The 19,945-nt window shown below is 39.3% G+C and overlaps 1 protein-coding gene across 4 annotated transcripts in view; it reads left to right on the forward strand.

The window, feature by feature from the left end:
- The window catches only part of sept4b (septin 4b), a 34,707-nt gene extending 14,865 nt beyond the window's left edge, over window positions 1-19,842 (forward strand). Inside the window, exons 3-14 of one of the 4 annotated variants that reach the window (XM_024277778.2) lie at window positions 12,389-12,499; window positions 13,416-13,712; window positions 13,927-14,023; window positions 14,114-14,200; window positions 14,282-14,405; window positions 15,789-15,923; window positions 16,308-16,425; window positions 16,520-16,621; window positions 16,744-16,840; window positions 16,942-17,104; window positions 17,223-17,322; window positions 18,672-19,842. In XM_024277778.2, the coding sequence (XP_024133546.1) occupies window positions 12,389-12,499; window positions 13,416-13,712; window positions 13,927-14,023; window positions 14,114-14,200; window positions 14,282-14,405; window positions 15,789-15,923; window positions 16,308-16,425; window positions 16,520-16,621; window positions 16,744-16,840; window positions 16,942-17,104; window positions 17,223-17,322; window positions 18,672-18,740 (1,500 nt within the window). In that variant the 3' untranslated portion in view covers window positions 18,741-19,842. Of the gene's footprint in view, window positions 1-405; window positions 568-12,331; window positions 12,500-13,415; window positions 13,713-13,926; window positions 14,024-14,113; window positions 14,406-15,788; window positions 15,924-16,307; window positions 16,426-16,519; window positions 16,622-16,743; window positions 16,841-16,941; window positions 17,105-17,222; window positions 17,323-18,671 lie in introns of those variants that run through there. The other 3 variants (XM_024277780.2, XM_024277777.2, XM_036214985.1) reach the window with 3 other exon arrangements.
- Window positions 19,843-19,945: the final 103 nt, after the last annotated feature.

Consider the following 19,945-nt stretch of genomic DNA (forward strand, 5'->3'; position numbering starts at 1 on the left):
GTGAGCCAGCGGCACGCTAGCGGTCTACACCACACATGTGCTGTAAAAACAAACCGCTCAGTGGAAGCGAGGCTCAACTGAGTGGAAACGTTCGCCAATATAGATTGTAACAATACCGGAGCTGGAACATTAAATGGAGATGGCTCTGGTAGGATGGCATATAAATATGTTAATTTAATGTTATTTTTACATTTGTGGAATGCTTACAGAAGCTTGTTTTTCTTAATTTTTGTCAATGCTTATCCTAGTATTGACTCATAAGGAGGGGGGGTTGCTGGGGGGCACTGTCCCTCCTTGCCCCCCCCCCGTAGCTCCACCCCTGTGTTACAGTTATATTTCCGTTTTTCCAAATTTGCTACACCACTGCTCCTTGTGTCAACAGCAGTCTAGACAAGCCTGCGCTGCAGCCGTGTGTTATTAATGTTCAGCAGCAAGACGGGCTCGTTCTGCCACATCTGGAAGCACGAAAGGCTCGCCAGCACAGACCTGGAGCAGCTCACAGTTGGTGGGCATGCTCTGCTCGAGCTGACTCATGTGCATGCGCTTGTCTTTGCCATCTGCAGCATGGTAAGTGCAGCAGTCATTTGCAGGTTGATGAGGAATGAAATGGACTCTGCAGCGTGACAAACAGCCTCTCTGGGTGTATGGCATGTCTTTTGTTCCCCTCACTGACCGTATCCTCTGAGCCACTGCACTTATGAAAAGGTTCTTGGGTCTGAAGCTTTAGCAGCAGGATGCATGGTGGCAGTAATGTGGTCACAAATGTGTTTGAGTATTGAAGCTTTTTCCCCTCCTGGCATGCAGATTTCACTCCAGCTCCACAGCAAATGTGAGGGCTTTAAACCAGAGATTAATCAACCGTGTGCCAAAAAAATGTGTGAATCCCATGGAAAGGGCTTAATGTTTCATACTTTTATAGCATGAAATTGAGCTACACGTGCTGAGGTGACTGCCTGCACATATGCTTCACTGGTCCAGAAACATCATAGGTACTTTTGTTGAGCTTTCAAAGCTTTTTGGATGCATTTTGTGCATCAAGATTAGAGAAGCGGATTACATCCCGGAGGAGAACAGATGGAAAGAGAAGGAGGAAGGGGACAATTATGTGTAGTTTACGTTAGAGGCCTGGCCAGGCAGGCACCACCCCAGTCACCAATGCCATCTGCTGTGGATTCAAGTCACTATGACGCAGATCAGGATGCTCTGGAATGAGCAGGAAGCATGAACATGTATGCTCTGAACGGGATTCTTCTGCTTGTAGACAGCTTTGGGTAAATAATGAAAAATGAACGTCTCACATCATAGAAAAGTCATTTTTTTGTATTACTTTTTGTATTTATTTTCAGTTTCTTATGTTTTGTTGACAGGTATTTAAAATCCCACTGCAATCTAACTTTTATCTATTTTACAATCGTCCCCAGTGGTCGTTTTATTATGATTATGCCGTTTTTAGCCAAAATTTAAAAATTTGTACCGGTTTCTAGGACATAGTTTCTGCAGAGCAGTAGCACTTCATCAGAAATGCCCCTCTGAGTCGTGGTTGGGACTGTTTCCATGGAGTAAGTCTGCCTTCATTTCCCATCATCCCTTTGTTTGCATTCTCTCCTGCTAGCTTACAGCCCTTCATAACCCCAACTTGACATTATTTTTGGAACCAAAATGGTGAGCTATCCAGCTTGACAGGTTGGAGCTAGATACCTGCTCAGGCAAGGAAAACAAAGACGTTCATGGATCTATTTGTCTTCAAATGGATGCGTGGGAATGAAGCCGAGGAGGGAGCTTGTGGCCCCCCTCTGTAGCACCTACATCACTGCTACATGTGTCCTCCATCAAGAGAAAAATGCCACAAGAACATGTTAAAAACATGGTGATGACACTTTAAGAATAGAATGTTGGGTCAAAGTTGTTGAATTTATTTATTTATTTTTAGGAAGCAAATGATGAGCACAAACCCTTTTCCTGACATTTGGGTTCAATGGCAGAAGTGTAAATAAAAGCTGTTTTTGTCCATAACAACCTTTTTTCATATTTTTACCTCTACTCCCTTTGTGTGCATTCTTTCCATGCAGAAAGAAGTGACCTCCAACTCTTTTATAAATAGTCATTGCAGTTTTTGACACGAGGGTTGAACATTTGTTTACAATCGACAAAGGCAACAGAACTCACATTGTAGATCTTTCTTAAACAGCTTCACAAAAACCTTGTGACTTTTTTATTAACTTGATATCCTAATAAAGCTGAGTATTTAAGTAGGTATCTTTTCCTGATTCAGTCATATGATGAATTTTGTTAAAATAACCAGCATCATATCAAACGATAAATCAGAAAAAAAGGATTTTAAGATATAACAGAAGGAAACAAAATCTATACCTTTTGTAATTTTATCAATATCACTTAAATTAGCAGATACCAAATCACTTTACGTCTCTTGTTGACATTACATCCAGCAGAAAACATGTAAATATGACAAAACCAATGTAAAATGTTGATGTAACATTAGGGTTATTAGAAAATATTCATTCAATGGAATATTTGGCGATTCTGTGTCAACTTAAAATGCGGTCAAGACATGCTGTTTGTTTATAAACATGTTGTCTTATTTTTGTTGTTATGCCGTAGCCTTGAATACATCCCAGCTATACACCGCACCAAAACAACAACAAGATCTTGTGAGAACCATCTTGTGTTAGATGTTTACTCATTATTACCCTCACTGTTTTTGACGTTATTATTGCAGAGCTCAATGAGACAATTACAACTTAGTTTTACTTGGGATGGGCACCCATATTCTGACAATTTTTTATAAGTCATACTCTTTAAAAAGTAATAAAACATTGTCTTGGAATATATCTATATATAAATATATTGTATTGTGACATGTGTATCGTAATACGTAACAGTCCTGTAACGTTGAAAACTTGTGTTCCCAAACAAATGGTTTGTAAACGTATAATTCAGCTAATTTTCTCCATGGTGCAAATATTCTAATTGGTAGTTAAAAGTGCAGCTTTGTTGGGCTCTCTGTGGTTTTTCTGATCCATTGATAAAATAACTCTTCCTTTTTATTCTTTATCTTATATCTGCTCCCTTTAGAGGTCACTATAGATAATCATCCGCCTCAATCTGCATCCTTCTCGCTCACACTAACCGACCTTGTTTCCTCCTTTACTACACTCATAAACCTCCTGTTTGGTCTTCTTCTTCTCTCTCTTTGCTGGTAGTTACCAACATAATCACCGTCCCTCTCCTCAGCATGTCCACTTCTTCATCTGCTTCCCTGCATTTATCTCCTAAACATCTACCATGAGCTGTCCCTCTGATGTGTTTATTCCTCATCTTTGTCACTCCCAAAGAGAAACTAAACATCCTCAGCTCTGCCTCCTGTCTCTTTCTCAGAGCCACTGTTTTTGAACCAACAACATGGCTTTTGCTGACGCTACTTTGTCGCATATCACACCTGAAACTCATTCCCACACTCTCCATAACTCTGGTCTGTATCTAAACGAGTACAAAACCACTAAATCATGAAATAATTTGGTACTTTATTTATTTCCGTTCAACTTCCAGCTTTTATTGTGCAGAAAGCCCAGTCCGTGTAATTTATTTGACTGATCCGTTCAGGACACAATTCAGCTCTTTTTGTTTTTAACAGATTTGTGGCTCTAACTTCAGACATCAGTCATGTTGTGATAAGGCTCAGCAGGAGCCAAAAATCACAGCATGTGGTTTCTCCTTCGTGTAACGTAGGAGCTAGACTGGCTGGAATTCAGCGTAGCAGCAGGGCCACACAACAGCCCGCTAACCTCCAGATGCAGCGGCTGAAACCACCCTGCAGATGTTGTCGGGCTGCTCTGAAGGGCCAAATAAACGTTCCGTCCCCGAGTTTCTACGCCGGACTCCAATCATGCAGTTTGATCTGTAGTTTCTTGGCGATTCAGCACCATTTTTGCTCAGTCCCTGGTTCTCATTTTGAATAATGAGTGAAAATAAACAGAACAGCTCGTTAAAATGTTACGCTCTTGAATAGAAGTAGTGGAATAGGGGGCAATTACTCAATTCAGGGGAAAACAGGGTTTCTGTTGTTTTAAACTGCATGTTCACCTTTGTCTGTGTCTGTTTGTGACGTCGTTCTGACTTACTGAGGTGTTGATGTAGATAACAAAGCTGAATAAATATCTTTAAGTCTCCAAAAGATCTCACAGTGCCATGATTACACATCTTATGCAGTGATTACTAGTGTTTTGTTCCTCTCTTGGGCTATGAGACAAAAACAAGTGTTTGCTGGACAGATTTTCAGTCACCTGGAAACCCCACTCCCTGCAGGCTATTGTGAGTCTGTCAGGGTCGCCGTACATGAAGGCCCGATAAGCCGCGGGTGACCACTTCTGATCTTTATGAAAAACTGCAAAATTCTGAGTCCTTCCTAGACTTGTGTAAACCTTCACAAGTGTGCTACCAGTAGATTATGGTCAAAGTCAAATAAGTCGAACAATGGCGTTCCTCGATTGTGATCTGGGAATACCTTTCTTTTTTCTTTAAGTTGTGCAGGGGAAACCCCCCTTCTCATAAAGACCTGCATGGGCTCTTTGGTGCCATACACCTTTTTAAAGGGGTGAGCTTGAAAACTCTTAAGCTGGTTTCCAACAGGAATCTCTCTCCCTCAGATAAAGATCCTTAATTGAATTGGGGAGGAAGTGTAGGAAGTGTGAGTTCAGCAATTCCAGCGTTTCCCAGTTCCTCACTATTGTGTAACAATATTTATGTTCCTGCAGACATGGTGGAGTTTGCTTCAGAGGCCTCACCGTTGGGAAGGGTCACCCAGTTTGACAGAAAGCATATTGATAGTTGATTTATGCTTTAAAAATGCATTACTGCTTGTGTTACTCAATATTTCCTGTTTCTTATAGAGGTTTTGTTGGTTTCCTCTGGATTCAAAATCAATTTCTGATTTATGTCTCTTGATTTTCTGTACTCTTCTACAGTATTTCAGGTTTTTCAGTTGGTATTTGCGTTTTTTTTCTTTCATTAACAGCTTTCTTTATGTGTGTGCACACTCACAGCCTCTGATTTTACAAGTTTTCACACTTAGAAAAGATGTTCAACACAGGTGCACTTTAACTGTGAGGGACAAAAATAAAAAAAAATAATCCAGGAAATCCAATGATATGATTTTAGACAATTTATTTCCATAATGGTGCAGAAAATAAGTATTTGTTCAATAGCAAAAATTCACCTCAATAGTTTGTAATGCAATCGGGGTTGTCAATGACGGGGATAAAACATTTTCTTTAGGTCTTCACCTGGTTTGTGCACACTGTCTGTAGCTGCTATTTCGGTCCATTCATCCATGCAGATCTTCTCGAGAGCTATGATGTTTTGGGGCCGTTACCGGGAAACCCAGACTTTCAACTCTCCACAGATTCTTTATTGGATTGAGGTCCAGAGACTGGCTCGCCCACTCTAGAACCTTGAAATATTTTCTGTAGCCTCTCCTGTGTTTTAGAGGTTGCTGTGGTTCAGAGCATTCTTACACTTGAAGATTCTGCCAAGTTTCATCCTTAATGTTCTCACTGATGAAAGAATTTAGTCCAAAATCTCACCATGCATGGCCCCATTTATTAACAGTTGATCTTTTCTCACCGAACTCTTTGCTTATTGTAGATTGAATCATCCCAGTTTTGTTCAGGTCAACAATCTCGTCTCTGGGGTCCTTCGATTAATACAGGTAATGAATGGAGGAAAAAAATAGATATTATGGGTCTGTGAGGGACAGAAATCTTGATTATTTGTTTGAGTTAAATACCTCTTTTCTGCAACATTAAACAAAAAAATGTATTTAAAAATCATAAAATGTGATTTCCTGGATTGTTTCCACACATTCTGTGTCTCAGTTGAAGTGAAGCCATGATTTTCTCTGAACTTGCAGAATCATCTGTTGTCATATATTCTATTACTGTAGCTGTAAATAATGACATCATAAATAAATATATTTTGTAGAACATAGAGTGATGTGTAGAGGAAACAGTTACAATATCAGTAAACAAACTACGTTTATTTATCTAACCAAATACACTTTGGTGTGACTAATTGCTCTTCTTCCTGTCTATCTCATAAACACATCTTGTTTAGTCTTTTTAAATATTACTCTAGTTTTGAAACCATTTTATAACATGCAAGAAAAGTGACAAATTCTTAATGTCTGTGTTCTATGTTTTTTTACTCTTTTATTTATTGTTTTAAAAATGATTGTGCCTTGATTTCTCCATGGTGTGTGATGCAGAACCCACCCATTCTGAGACGGAATCGGCCTCATCCTCTAGTGACTTGAGATATTTTAGGAGATTGTTACATCATGTTTTTGGATTTTGTTTGTTCTTTTTCTTCTATATTGCACATTACTGACACTAACTACTGATACACTACTTTGTTTCATGGTGTCTTGCTATGTTTTGCTACCTGGTCTTAACATTTTGTTACATTTCAAGATGCACTTCTTTACCAGTATTTGTCTTTTTCCAAAAATGGCTCCAACAGTTGCTCACATATTCCGACTCAAGCCATTTATTTATTTGTTTGTTTATATTTGTAATTTTTTTCACTCTTTTATTTCAAACTAATCACCAAAGACTTTCTCTTTCTTTTGGGATGAATAAGCATGACAAGACTGAAGCATAGAGATGCAATAAAACAATATTAGAGTAAAGACTGTTAACAGTATGTTGGGCACCATTCTCACTATAGAAACAGATCCACACATTTATCTTAAAATGTGATGTTTTGTCTTTAATATGATTCCTCCTTTAACCGAAACCTCATAAAAGACTCTGATTGACAATTTAAGCTCAATCCTAAAACCATGTCTGAACCCTTAGTGAGTGAATAACCCCACCCCCTACCCCTACCCCAAATCGTTTGTCAAAGATCAATCCATACAACTGTTTCAGGGTGAACACACAAACAAACACACTCAGACAGTTGTGTGGTGCCACCCAGACCCTGACACTGCCAGCTGAGGCTCTGGGATGTGATGGTCTTTGTAAATGGGCTGTTATGTTGATTCCCAATTTAGTTTTTACTAGAAAATGTAACTATTTAAAGAGTCACTCTGATGAAAATGGTGTTTTTAACATGTTCTTGTGGCATTTTTCTGATGATGGAGGACATTTTTAAAGAAAATTAAGCTTAAAAACCTTTACTTCTCTGTATTTCTTTGTTCAAATCCTTGTAAATCGAGAGCAGATGAGAAAAATGCAGTTAGGAAAAGATCATAATTGTTTTGTAGAAAACACAACAGGCAGACAACAAGCTCTGCTCCATTCCAGTGAATCTACTTGCAAATAGATCCATGTACGTCTTTGTCTGAGCTGGAATCTGGCTCAGAACTGTAGAAATTGCTGGAGGGGCTGTAAGCTAGTGGCAGAGAGTGTAAACAGAGAGCTCTCGGTAATGAGGAGGGAAAGGGGGATCAGGGTTGCTCCGTGTCAACAGTCCCACCAACAACTAAGAGACGAGTTTCTAATGAACAACTACTGCTCTGAAAAAATTACATTTTTTGATTTGAGCTAAAAACAGCATAATCATAATTTTAAAACCACGGGGAATGCTTTTAGAACAACTCATTAAAGGATTTCAATGGGACTGTAAAGCTTATGATCACTGCATTGAGTTAGTGTAGTTTTGTATGTTGTCTCTGCATCTGTTTTGGCCTTAAAAATAAGGGCATGAAAGACTCTTATCACAATAAAAACACTAAAGTTTAGCCGTTCTTGAGACCAGACGGTCATGCTGGTACAGCTGCTGCTGCTGTGCTCATTTGCATGCAAACTGCAGGCTCATCATTCTGAATTTGATGCTACTTTTTTCAAAAAAGTCTTCATCCAAGGAAACCTAAAGTCTGCCTTGGTGTTTGTGAGGAGTCTTCTATTACCTTTTCACTTGTTGTATCCTGCTGGGGGGCTAAATGTGAAGGACTTTTGTTTACGAGAGCATGGCGACATGTTTGGAGACAAACAGAGATGCAGAAGTATGCAGGCTGCTTTTGTGCCTGATGACGTTTCTGCTCAGTAAACTGATTGTAATTGTGTCTTGGCTTGTTGGGAGGTTTCCCTCATGCACACGTGATGAACTTTGAGCCACACTAACACTGCAGCTTTCACATGAATATAGGATGAAAATACAGCTGCTTTGATTAGATGAGATAGCTTAAGGTGTTAGTTTGAACGATGAGCGATTATATTGGTGCCAGTATCGATATCGTCCGATACTTACATAATTTGAGTTTTTCTGTATTGGGTCTGATATTAAAAAAATCCACTGATATCGTTCTGTTTTCAGATGCACCTTATTTTTGAAGTAAGGATTCAATCCCAACTGTACACAACCTCAGTTCACTAACTTCCAAGTCCACCAGAAAGTTTTCCAAGCCTGTAGATTTTTGACAACTGAAGGCAATGCACCTGTTAGCCATGCTAAAGCTAACACGAAAACCACAGACTGTTACAGAATCAGAGATGGCTCTTATACTGGAGCTGCAGAGCATGATGATGTAAAACTTCTGGGTTGAAGCACAAAATTTAACTGTAAAACCTTGTTTCCACCTGTAGGGGGCAGCACATAGATGGTTTTGGACTATATTTTCAGGAATTAAACAAGTTTATTTTAATTTGTCAAAAATTTTGGCAAGGACCAACAGACAAAAAAAGTTGATTTAGGGTTTGGTTACCCTTTAAGTACAACATGATTGTACAGTCAAAGAGAGGCTGTCCATTTCTTTTGTGTGGGTGTGGGTGTGTGTGTGTGTGTGTGTGTAAGCGTAGTTCATTGAATTTTTGTTTTTAATACAACTTCACAACATTGACATGTTTACCCTCTTCCTGAACCTCCAAGAAGTTGTCAATTTCTAATACAGCTGCCATGATTAGTCAATTAGTCGCAATTTTGCCAACTATCAAAATGGTCAACAACTAATTTACTAGTCGATTAGTCTTTTTTTTTTAATCTTAAAACTTCAGTGCACGCTTTGTAATGCTGTGTCTGCCGTTGGTATAATAACAATATACCAACGGCGCTTGAAAGTGGAAAATATTAAAAAATAAATAAATAAAATACAAAAGTGTCTAATGCAATATCTGCAAGGCAGAACTTGTGGTGATTCATGAGCACCAGAACATGTTGTAACCGAGTATGATAACACTGAAGAGGGATCATCGTCTAGGTAAGCTACGCTAAGCTAACATTAGTACAAACTCACTAGCTAAACGTTTTCTGTGCATCCCTGCAATTTCTCAAAGTCTTGTTTTAATACCAGAAACAAATGAAGGAAAGAAGCTTTACGATTCATTAAAGGTTTAATCAACTATTGTCCTGATTGCCTTTATTCTTTAGCATATAGCTGAAACAGTTCAATTTTAAACTAATGGTAGTTAAGATGCGTAAACTGGATGTAAAACACACATGACCCGATTAGTCGACTAATCAAAAACATAATTGGTGATTAGTCGACTATTAAAATAATTGTTTGTTTTGGCCCTAATTTGTAATAAAGAAGCAAAAAGGACATCTAAACTTTGCGGTATTGTTGACACTTGAATATCAGTATCAGCAAATATCAGCAGTTGCAGGGGAAATTGGTATCGGTTATCAATATTGGCCGGAAAAAATTATATCAGCTCGTCTCTAGTTAGTTATGAGCAAAGCTTTGATATGCTTCTGTTACTCCTTTCTTTACCAGTAAACTGTACATTGATTCCTTTCAGGACATCCATACAATCAAACCAATCATGTACACAAATCCTTTCACCTCATACTAAGGCGAAACCTTCATGGAGTTTGATGTTCACTTTTAAAGGTGAAACAATTCCTTCTTTGCTTGTGTAAAAAGCTTGTCAACAAAAAAAATAAATAAAATGACCCTTGAGTCGAAATGTATTCACTCTCCCACACACTGTACCGGGTTTCAGAAGAGTCAACTTTGCTGCCAACACTAAAGTGATTTACCGTTTGGTGAATAATAGCTCGGCTCCACTAGGTAATGAATGTATATGAGCCATAAACTGCTCTGTCATCTGCGTTTCCTCCCAAAGTGAAATGTTCTTTCATTATAAATGCTCAATAACATCATGTCTTATAGTTTCCCTGTGACTTATGGCTCCATTTTTTTACACATTTCCCATGTAGCACCGGGAAGCATTTGAAGAGGGCTTCCCCCTGAGTGCTGTGTTCAGAGCAACAAATCATCATCCATCAGCACTGTGTCAGCCGGGCTCACTGCTGCGGTCCAACAGTAACAGAGCAGTAGTATCAAAGCCGCAGCATTTTTGAACTTCAGCTGGGTTTCATGTCATTCATCTGTTTCTCAGGAACATATGGGTTAGACATTAACGTTTCACTCCCACCAGAAGGTCTGCCTGCCGTCTCTTAAGGTTATTTTTCCTACAATGCCCTCCTTGATCATCTTTAGAGAACGCTTTCTCTAACTTGAAGTATTACTTTGTGAAATTTAATTAAACTACTGGATCGTTTTCTTCTGGACTGTGTACAAAACAAGCAGCACTTAGGTCAAACTCTTATTTTCGGTCCACTTTTCTCATTTTGCTCGACAAACAGAACGTTCCAGAGGCAACGCGTCCTTTTGCAGAAAGTGCCCATTCGAAGGCATCGCTTCATGATAAATGCATGAACTTTACAGGAAATTCCTCACGAGCTGCTGCTAAAGACAGATATGTCACTGCCAAAGGCTTAATGTGCCTCCACTCACTTTCCCTGTCGCATTACTTCTGTCGGGCAGAAAAAAAACGGGATTGCAGGGTCACTTTTATATGCAGAAAGGTCTTAAAAGCATTTTTGACTAATGGAAGGATATCTTTAAACAATTTTAAATAATGTGAGGAAGTCTTTAAAGCCAAATGAGCTTCCTTTAACTTTTATAAAGTGAGCGCTGAGGCTGCAGCCGTTTAGTGGTTTGAACAGGAGCACGTTATTGAAAATGAATTAAAACTTTGCTTGTTGCAGAAGTAAGAACCTAAAGTGAATGTTTGGGCTTCATTCTGGTTCAGGAATCCTTTTTATTTTTATGTTAGTTTTGTGTTTTTTCTGTTTGCCTGGTTAACCAGAAATGAGAGTAGGTCATAGTGTTGGATGGCTAATTGATTGATCAGTTTCTCATGCAACATATAGATCATTATTATTTTTTTTACTTTTGTGCTCTAGTTTTTTTTTTCTTTTTGTTATGTTGGTTTTTGTTTAGTGCCTGCCTACTTATATTTTCTGCTTTTGTTCAACGTTCATCTTTCGCTTTAATGTTTAAAAACCAGCTTAGTTTCGTGGATTCAGCCTAAAAGGGGCGTGTCCACTGTTCAGTTTGGTGTTTGGCCGGGACCGGTCAATGCTGCTGATCACTTCCCCTGGGCGCTGAGTGGCTCAGTGGGGCTGAAGGACGCGGTGTCCTTCGGGATGGACGTGTATAAATACTAGAGCCTCCGGTGTGAGACATTTTGTTTTCACAGAGGCAACACAACAGCGTTTTAAGAGGGTGAATGACGACAGGTGAGGCTCTGGATAACAGGAGGTGAGGCTCTGCAGTCAGGAAGGGTAAATGGACTTTAGGATGTTTTCTGTTTTTTTTTTTCTTTTTCTCTTTTTTGTAACAGCTATGACAATTAATTGGCAATCCAACATGTTTTTTTTTCTACTTTGCATTTTTTTTACCATCATGCTCAGGTTCAAGTTCTAAATGTAGTTTCTAGAGTTGTCTAAACTGTGTAGTTAATGATATGTAGGTCGCAGTGTTCAGCATTGATCTCAGTGATTTGATTGTAGCACATGAAAGAAGGTCAGTGTCTCCAGTTCTCTGCAATTCTTTAAATCTAGTCAAATTAATTTCCAGATAGATTAGTCCATGCTGTTTGTGTTTTTACCACCAACAGGATTTTTACATTAAACTTTTGTGATTTAAAAAAAGAAAAAAAGTGACAGATTGGTGATCTGTTCAGGGTGTACCTCGTCTTTGCCCAACAGTAGCCAGGACAGGCTCCAGCAACCCGGTAGCCCTAAAAGTGATTAAGAAAATGGATGGATGGATACAGAAGGATTTGGACATAGTGTTGTTTAGAGGCTGCTTTAGAAAAATCTGTAATCATCTGTCCTCAAAATGGCATCATTCATCTTTAATCTTTTTCCTTCACTTAAACCAAACAAAGCTTCCACACGCTCTCAATTCATGTCATTTGTTTGGTTGGTATGTTGTTTTTTCTTTAACATTTTCTTTTTCATCCTCCTCCTCGTCTTCCTCTGTCATGATGTCTGAACCCATTTGCTCCTCTTGTTACTTTAGAACATCACCCAACTCCCTGTTGTGTGTCGCCTCCTCATCTGTGCTTCCTAACTTCAGTTTTCAGAGTGGAATATAACCTCATTGTTCATGGAGGACAGTGAACATGACCCTCAGTCTTCCTCAGATGAGCACGACTCCCCTAATCAGGCTAGGCACCCTGATGGACAGGTATCAGTGACGCCCACCCCATTTACTCTTCATAGATTCATTCAAATGTGTGTTAGCTAAAGATGAGGTTTTATTAGTTTAACCCTTTAGCACCTCCGGTGACACTTAAACACAAAATCGTGCCACTTTTCTCCTTCAGAATCTACTGGAATGAAAAGTTATAGTAAATCATAAAGGACATAAAGAGTTAAAGCGTTAACCTAAAAGGAAAATGCATTTTTTTATCTACTAGGAAAGTTTTGAAAGTTAAACAGGGAAAGCTCCTTTATGCTGCATCTGTGATGCTTTTTAATATCAAATAAAAGTAAAATTGTGTATAAAGAAGCACACTATATAGTTTTGTTTAACCTATTTGGGATCATTTTTAAAGACTGGGATAAAGCAGAAAAGAAATAGAGAAGAGAATCAAAGAAGGAAGAAATAAAACACCGCAAACACAAGTGCTAAGAGGTGAACGTTCTCTCTAAAATTATGCTTTTTTAACTTCTAATGTCGATCGTCTTTCTTAAAAAGGAGCTAGACAGCGCTATACTTGCGCACCTTGTGCTTAAGTCGTTACCATGACAATGCGACGCACCGCATATTGAACAGCTTTTGTAAAAAACAAATTAATATTAAATGTAACTGACCTGAAGCTCCAATAATTTATTCAATATTTATATGTTTCTTTCTTAAGTATGAGTGGTATGAAATGCTCCTCCAGGTATGCAAAAACATAGAAGTGACGCAAAAATTAGATTAACGCAGTTTTTAAAAATTAACGCTCTAGAATGTCTTGAATTAATTAATCACAAGTAACGCAATAATTTGACAATCCTAAGTAAAATAAAGTGCAGTAACTTCATCCCCTCCACTCTTCCTTTCCTCTGTCTCCTCCACATGCATGTCTTACTTTCCTCCTCCTCCTTCATCTTAGTTTTTCCAGCATTCAAGCCATTCAGATGATTCAGAAGTGGAGAACATAATGCAGGAGCCTCAGCAGCAGCATGAGGATCATGGAGGTCATGAGGCTGATAGGGAGAATGAGGGCCAGGACCGCCCACACACCCCGTCGTACCTGCGGCCCCCGGTTGCGGGTCGGGCCCAGTCAGACTCAGGTTCAGAGCCCAGCTTGACCCAGAGCAAATGTGTGGCGTTTGACTTGCCGTCACCACTCAGTCCCTCCAGACCCAAGAGCCCCTGGTCTCTGTTTGACCCGTACAACAATAATGAGGTAATTCCCAGGAGGACAGAGACGGTCCATGAAGACTCTTAATCTCTTTTTGCTAGTAAAGAAGAGTTCATTTTGGCTTTCTGTTAATGAAAACGCTGTGGTTTTGTCTCGTTGTGCTGCTGAGTTTGTTTCAGTGTTAGAATGTTACGTGGTCCAAACTCTGCAACCACAATCCCTCCTTTCATCAGCTTCCTTTCCTTTGCGTCTCTTTTAGGACCAGGATAAAGAGTATGTGGGCTTTGCAACTCTGCCGAACCAGGTGCACCGCAAATCTGTCAAGAAAGGCTTCGATTTCACACTGATGGTGGCAGGTAAACCCTGGTTCCCCGTCTGCTTGAAAGAGACAGATAATCACTCCAGGTCAGCGGTGTCATTGTTCTTCTGTTTGCTGTTGTTTGAAGGTGAGTCGGGCCTGGGAAAATCTACTCTGGTTAACAGCCTGTTTCTGACCGATCTATACAAAGACAGGAAGCTGCTCAATGCTGAAGGTGAGGAGAGCACAGACTCTACTGTATTTGTTTTGGCACATTTAGGGCTTGAAACTAAAGTTTCCTTCTTTCTTCTTGCAGAGCGAATTACACAAACTGTGGAAATCACCAAACACACAGTGGACATAGAGGAGAAAGGAGTCAAACTGAAGCTCACGATCGTGGACACCCCTGGGTTTGGTGACGCTGTAAACAACACTGAATGGTACGTGTCAACCTTCAACCTTAAGGAACTGCCGAGTCTACTCGGTGCACGAGGTAGTACAGTTAGAAGTGATCACAGGGCTCGGTTTGAGACTTCAAACCTTTATGTCAAACAGTATTTTTCTCTCATCGAAGGTTAACAGAGTCACAACTGTCTGGGGTCTCTGTTTTTTAATTGATTTGGCGATATATCATGATATTTTGTTTGCCGATACTTGTATCGACTGAAAATGCTGACAAGATGATATTTAATTAATTATTTATTAGCAAACGTACTTCAGTGTCTTACTATTTTGTTCCACCTAAACTCCCGACTGCTGGTTTGCAGCACAGCACACTGAGCCTCTTTGCTCTACAGCTCTACACTACACCACAACAACAAGATTTCACAAGATACAGCTTGTGTTAAATGTTCAGCCAGCCTTGCACTTTCTGTTGTTTTGAGACATGTACTACATAGTCTGTACTTTGGATGGGTACCGAAAAGTGAAAAATTGTTCTGTTACAGTCTTGGGATATTATATTGTGATATGTAATGTATCTCAAGACGCGTATCGAGATATGTATCATATTGTGAGACATGTATTGGGGTAGCCATCGCATGGCGAGACACTTAATGTGATATGTATCGTATTGTTAGACACATATCTGGATATGTAACGTATCTCAAGACACGTATCGTGATATGTATTGCATCATGAGACACGTATCGTGAAATATATCATATCACGAGACACATATCTGGATATGTAGCGTATCGTGAGACATGTCTCGTGATATGTAACGTATCGCGAGACACGTATCTGGATGTGTAACGTATCGCGAGACACGTATCGTGATATGTAACATATAGCGAGACACGTATCGTGATATGTATCGTATCACGGAACACGTATCTGGATATGTAACGTATCGCGAGACGCATATCTGGATATGTAACGTATCGCGAGACACGTATCGTGATATGTATCGTATCATGAGACACGTATCGTGATATGTATCGTATCATGAGACACGTATCGTGATATGTATCGTATCACGAGACACGTATCTGGATATGTAACGTATCGTGAGACACGTATCTGGATATGTAACGTATCGCGAGACACGTATCCTGATATGTATTGTATCATGAGACGTATCGTGATATGTATTGTATCACGAGACACGTAATGTAAAATGTACTGGATCCCCAGCCAATACACACCCTTACTTTTTTATGTCATCAGTTAAATACAGCTCACATCAATAAAAAAATACATGTTTTCAGGGTTTATAGATTTTAGAGATTCAGTTTATTTAATGTCTGCTGTTACTCACCAGCTGAGCTCTTGCATGGTTTGTTGCCTCAGACTCTAACCGTCCCCGTCTGTTTCTGCCCCAGTTGGAAGTCAGTGGCTGACTACATCGACCAGCAGTTTGAGCAATACTTCAGGGACGAGAGTGGACTCAACCGCAAGAACATCCAGGACAACCGCGTTCACTGCTGCCTCTATTTTATTTCCCCCTTTGGCCATGGGTATGCCTAAACTGCAGTCTTCCTCTAGGGATTAGCTATGCTGCACTCTGCTCTGCATACACCAATACTCTTTGGCTTTATGCTGAAAAGCTTGACTTTAATTTGAAAAATTTTAAGTCTCATCATGAGAGTTCATTTACACTGTTCCACTCTTCTGTCTGTGTTTGTCGATGACGTGTTGTGGGTTAGACATAAGTGAATACACATGCAGAGATGGAAGCGTCACTGCAGTGCATTTTTGTATGTCAGAGATGCAGAAATGTCTCCCTCTAGTGTAGTGCTGGAGTCATGAACATACATCAGGCAGCTTTCCTTGAATGATCAGTTTTCCCTGCCAAAACAAAAAGCTTGGCCCTTAATGAATGTGACAATGTGTTTCTCCAGCCTTCGACCTCTTGATGTGGAGTTCATGAAAGCTCTGCACGAGAAGGTCAACATCGTCCCGGTGTTGGCTAAAGCTGACACGCTCACTCCGACTGAGGTCAAGAAGAAGAAAATCAAGGTAGGAGAATAAAAGTCTAGATGCTTTCATCTATGGTTATTACAGAAGTAACGCAGGGCGGAGCTTCAAAGAACTCTCTGTCATTTTCACACAGATCAGAGAGGAGATTGAGCAGTACGGAATCAAAATATATCAATTCCCCGACTGCGACTCTGATGAAGATGAGGAGTTCAAGCAACAAGACCTTGAGTTGAAGGTGTGCTTTAAAGTTAAATTCTGTCCTAAAATCTGCTATAAATTCACACATTTGTTGAACACAAGATGACTCTGCTCTGCGCATTTACACATCACTAACGTTCTGGTTCTTCTGTTCTGAAGGAAAGCATTCCTTTTGCCGTCATCGGTAGCAACACCGTGGTGGAGGCCAAAGGGAAAAGAGTGCGAGGCCGTCTCTACCCATGGGGCATCGTTGAAGGTAGTCAACAAGTCTCTTCATTACAGTGTCAGGTCGTTGTTTTTGTGATCTTTTGATACAGAACTAGTGTGTTCAGCTGATTGTTGGTTTGTTGGTTTCAGTGGAGAATTCGGCCCACTGTGACTTTGTGAAGCTCAGGAACATGCTTGTTCGCACACACATGCAAGACCTTAAAGATGTGACCCGAGAGACTCACTACGAGAACTACAGAGCCCAGTGCATCCAGAGCATGACCCGCATGGTCGTTAAGGAGCGCAACCGCAAGTATGCACACGCTGGAAGCCCTGCTTTCCAATGTTGCAATGGAAATGAAATGATTCTAGTTGAAATTAATTACTTTTCCTATGTAATGCCGACGTGTTTCTCCTCCCCCTGTGCGTAGTAAGCTAACCAGAGAGAGTGGCACCGACTTCCCCATCCCCATGGTGCCTGCGGTGACGGAGAGCGAAACAGAAAAGCTCATCCGAGAGAAAGACGAGGAGGTACAGCACGCCGACCACGAGCCGGAGTCGCATCATGACCGAGAGCATGAGGCTCCTCACAACTCTGAGCACGCAGAGCCTGACCAGGAAACACACTGACCCGAAAACCGCTGAAAGATTCTGTTCACATAGAAGCCCTTTCTCGTGTAGATTTTGATTTTAACCCTCAAACAGGAAATGATGTCACTGTGCATTTCACAACTGTTTTACTCCCTTAAACTGTGAAACCGTAAGCTTTTATTGATTTTGTCATAAAAAGGAAAAAGACAAACCAGTATTACAGTGAAATCCAGTTTTAGTGAAGCGTTTTAAAATTATTTCAGGATTCAGAGCAGCAATATCAACTTTTTTTATTATTTTAAATCTTTTACAGTTTTCAAGTTAAGAAAATTAACACATTTTAGGATATTATATTTACACTATTTTATATATATTATATATTATACTTTTATGAGAAGCCTTTAAAAAAAATAATTAAATTTTATTAACTACATGCCTAACGTATTTTTCCAAAATTAATTTTATTTATTTATTAAATTTATTTATCTTCCATTTATTTATTTTTCTTGGTGATTTTACTAGTGTTGTACAACGGAGTATTAAGGCCAGTTTGCAAACATTTATTTTTTAATTATGACTTTAAATCTTGTAAATTTACGAGAATAAAGTAATAACTGTTAAATTACAAGAATGAAGTCATATATTTATGACTATGAAAATATTAGGATAAATTATGACAATTTTCTTAATGTAAATTTGCAACTTTAAATCTCATAATATGACTTTTTTTGTTTGTTTTGTTTTTTGGCGGCCCTAATACTCTGTCGTAGTGTTGTGAAAGTCCAGTACGACCCTGATGTTAAGTTAAAGTCAAATGCATATAAACCTGTAAGGTTCCCTCTCTCCTCCCTCCACAAATCCTGCAAGAATCTCTTCATTTCAATAAATAAACTTTATTTTTCCTCATTTGTTTATTACATTTTCTTTGTTAACCCGACAGCTTATCCTGCAAGAGAGCTCAGTCTAACGGTTGTTTGAAGCAAATAAATAATTCACGACTTTATAGTTTCTGCAGAAAGTATCTATCTCCTATTAGGAGTTTAGAAATGTGTTTTTAACTGGGATAATTTAAGAAAAATCAAATTAAGCAAAACTGAGCTTGACTTTTGTCATGAATAATCCTGCAGCTCAGCTAAGGATGCGCTGCTTCCCTCCATGTTCAGATCACATGACCCATCACATGATCTCTGAATGTTATCGATCCGTGCAGTTGCGTGTAAAGAGCGGATGGAGCTGTGCAGCCGGTCAGCAGGCGGCATCTCTAACGTCTTCTTGGTCTGTCCTCACAGCTGCGGCGGGTGAAGGAGATGCTGCAGAGGTACCAGGACCATTTGATCACTCAGAAGGACGGCCACTAAGAACACTATGCATCCAAAACAAAACAAGAGGAGCACCCTGGAGTCTCTCTTCCACTTCCAATTCAAACACAGCGCTGTGTGTCATCCACAAATGGACGTGAAAGAAGATGAGCTAATATTGTGACCTTTGCATCCGCTTTATTTTCTCCAGAACTTTTTACATTTGTGCCCTAAACCCCCCTTTGTCTGATTGATGAACAAATCTGCCACATATCAACATTTTTATATAACATGATCACACGCCTGTTTGGTTGTTGGTGCGTTTACATCAACACATCTGTTTATTTCTTACTAGACCGATTTGTAAATATGGTATTTAAATTTCTTTATCACATTCATAAACTGACTATTATTTTTATACTCCAAGTTGGATTGATGCAGATGTACACTTCATTTCTTTCTTTAAGAGCTGAATCGACTTCCTCCTCGTGTACATTTAAATGTGTCTGCATCCTTTGAATATCTGACAGCATCAGGATGCTTTTGGCTGATGTGGTTGATGGTTGGAGTTCACTCTGACCAGTAATGCTTCCTCCTCGCAATGTCTATGTGCTTAAGGACAAACCTTTTAAAATACACAAGTCGATTTCTTTCAGGGCCAGAATTTAGAAGATATGCAAGATTCGCAAAGCATGGGCTTCCAGAAGAGAGTATTTATTTTTACAAAACACTGAAAGTAAAAGTCAGAATTTAAAGACCAGTTTTATGTCTATTTGTTCATTTCTGGGGTTCATTTTATGTTTCAAAGAAACTTTATCTGTTTTGGGTTTTTATTTCTTTCTTCCAACATGTTGTCCAAAATGATTTATTGTCTGTAAAGAAGAATTCCAGTCTCATTTCCTGACCTAAAGTCTATGTTTTCTTGACAGTTACTTTTATTGTAAAACTGCTCTGACTTGTGTTGCTTCTGTTAAACAACATTCCTGAGCTTTTATTTGTGAGTCGGGCAATACTTCTGTTTATCAGTTAGTTTTACTTTATTTTTGGTATTCTGCATTTTTGAAAATATTTATGTAACAAAGTTTAAAGGAAATGGTGTTAAGCAGGACAGCATGTAAAGATTCTAACGTTATAATAAAACGGGAATACAATTCTTTTCTCAGATATTGTTTTTTCTTTATGTTCTCAATTAGGCCTTCAATTTATTATAAGCTGATCTTAAGAGTCAGGGAGTATAGGTAGATACAGCATTTATACATGCATCT

The sequence above is a fragment of the Oryzias melastigma genome, linkage group LG13 (genome assembly GCF_002922805.2).
Source record: "Oryzias melastigma strain HK-1 linkage group LG13, ASM292280v2, whole genome shotgun sequence".
Lineage (NCBI taxonomy): Eukaryota > Metazoa > Chordata > Actinopteri > Beloniformes > Adrianichthyidae > Oryzias > Oryzias melastigma.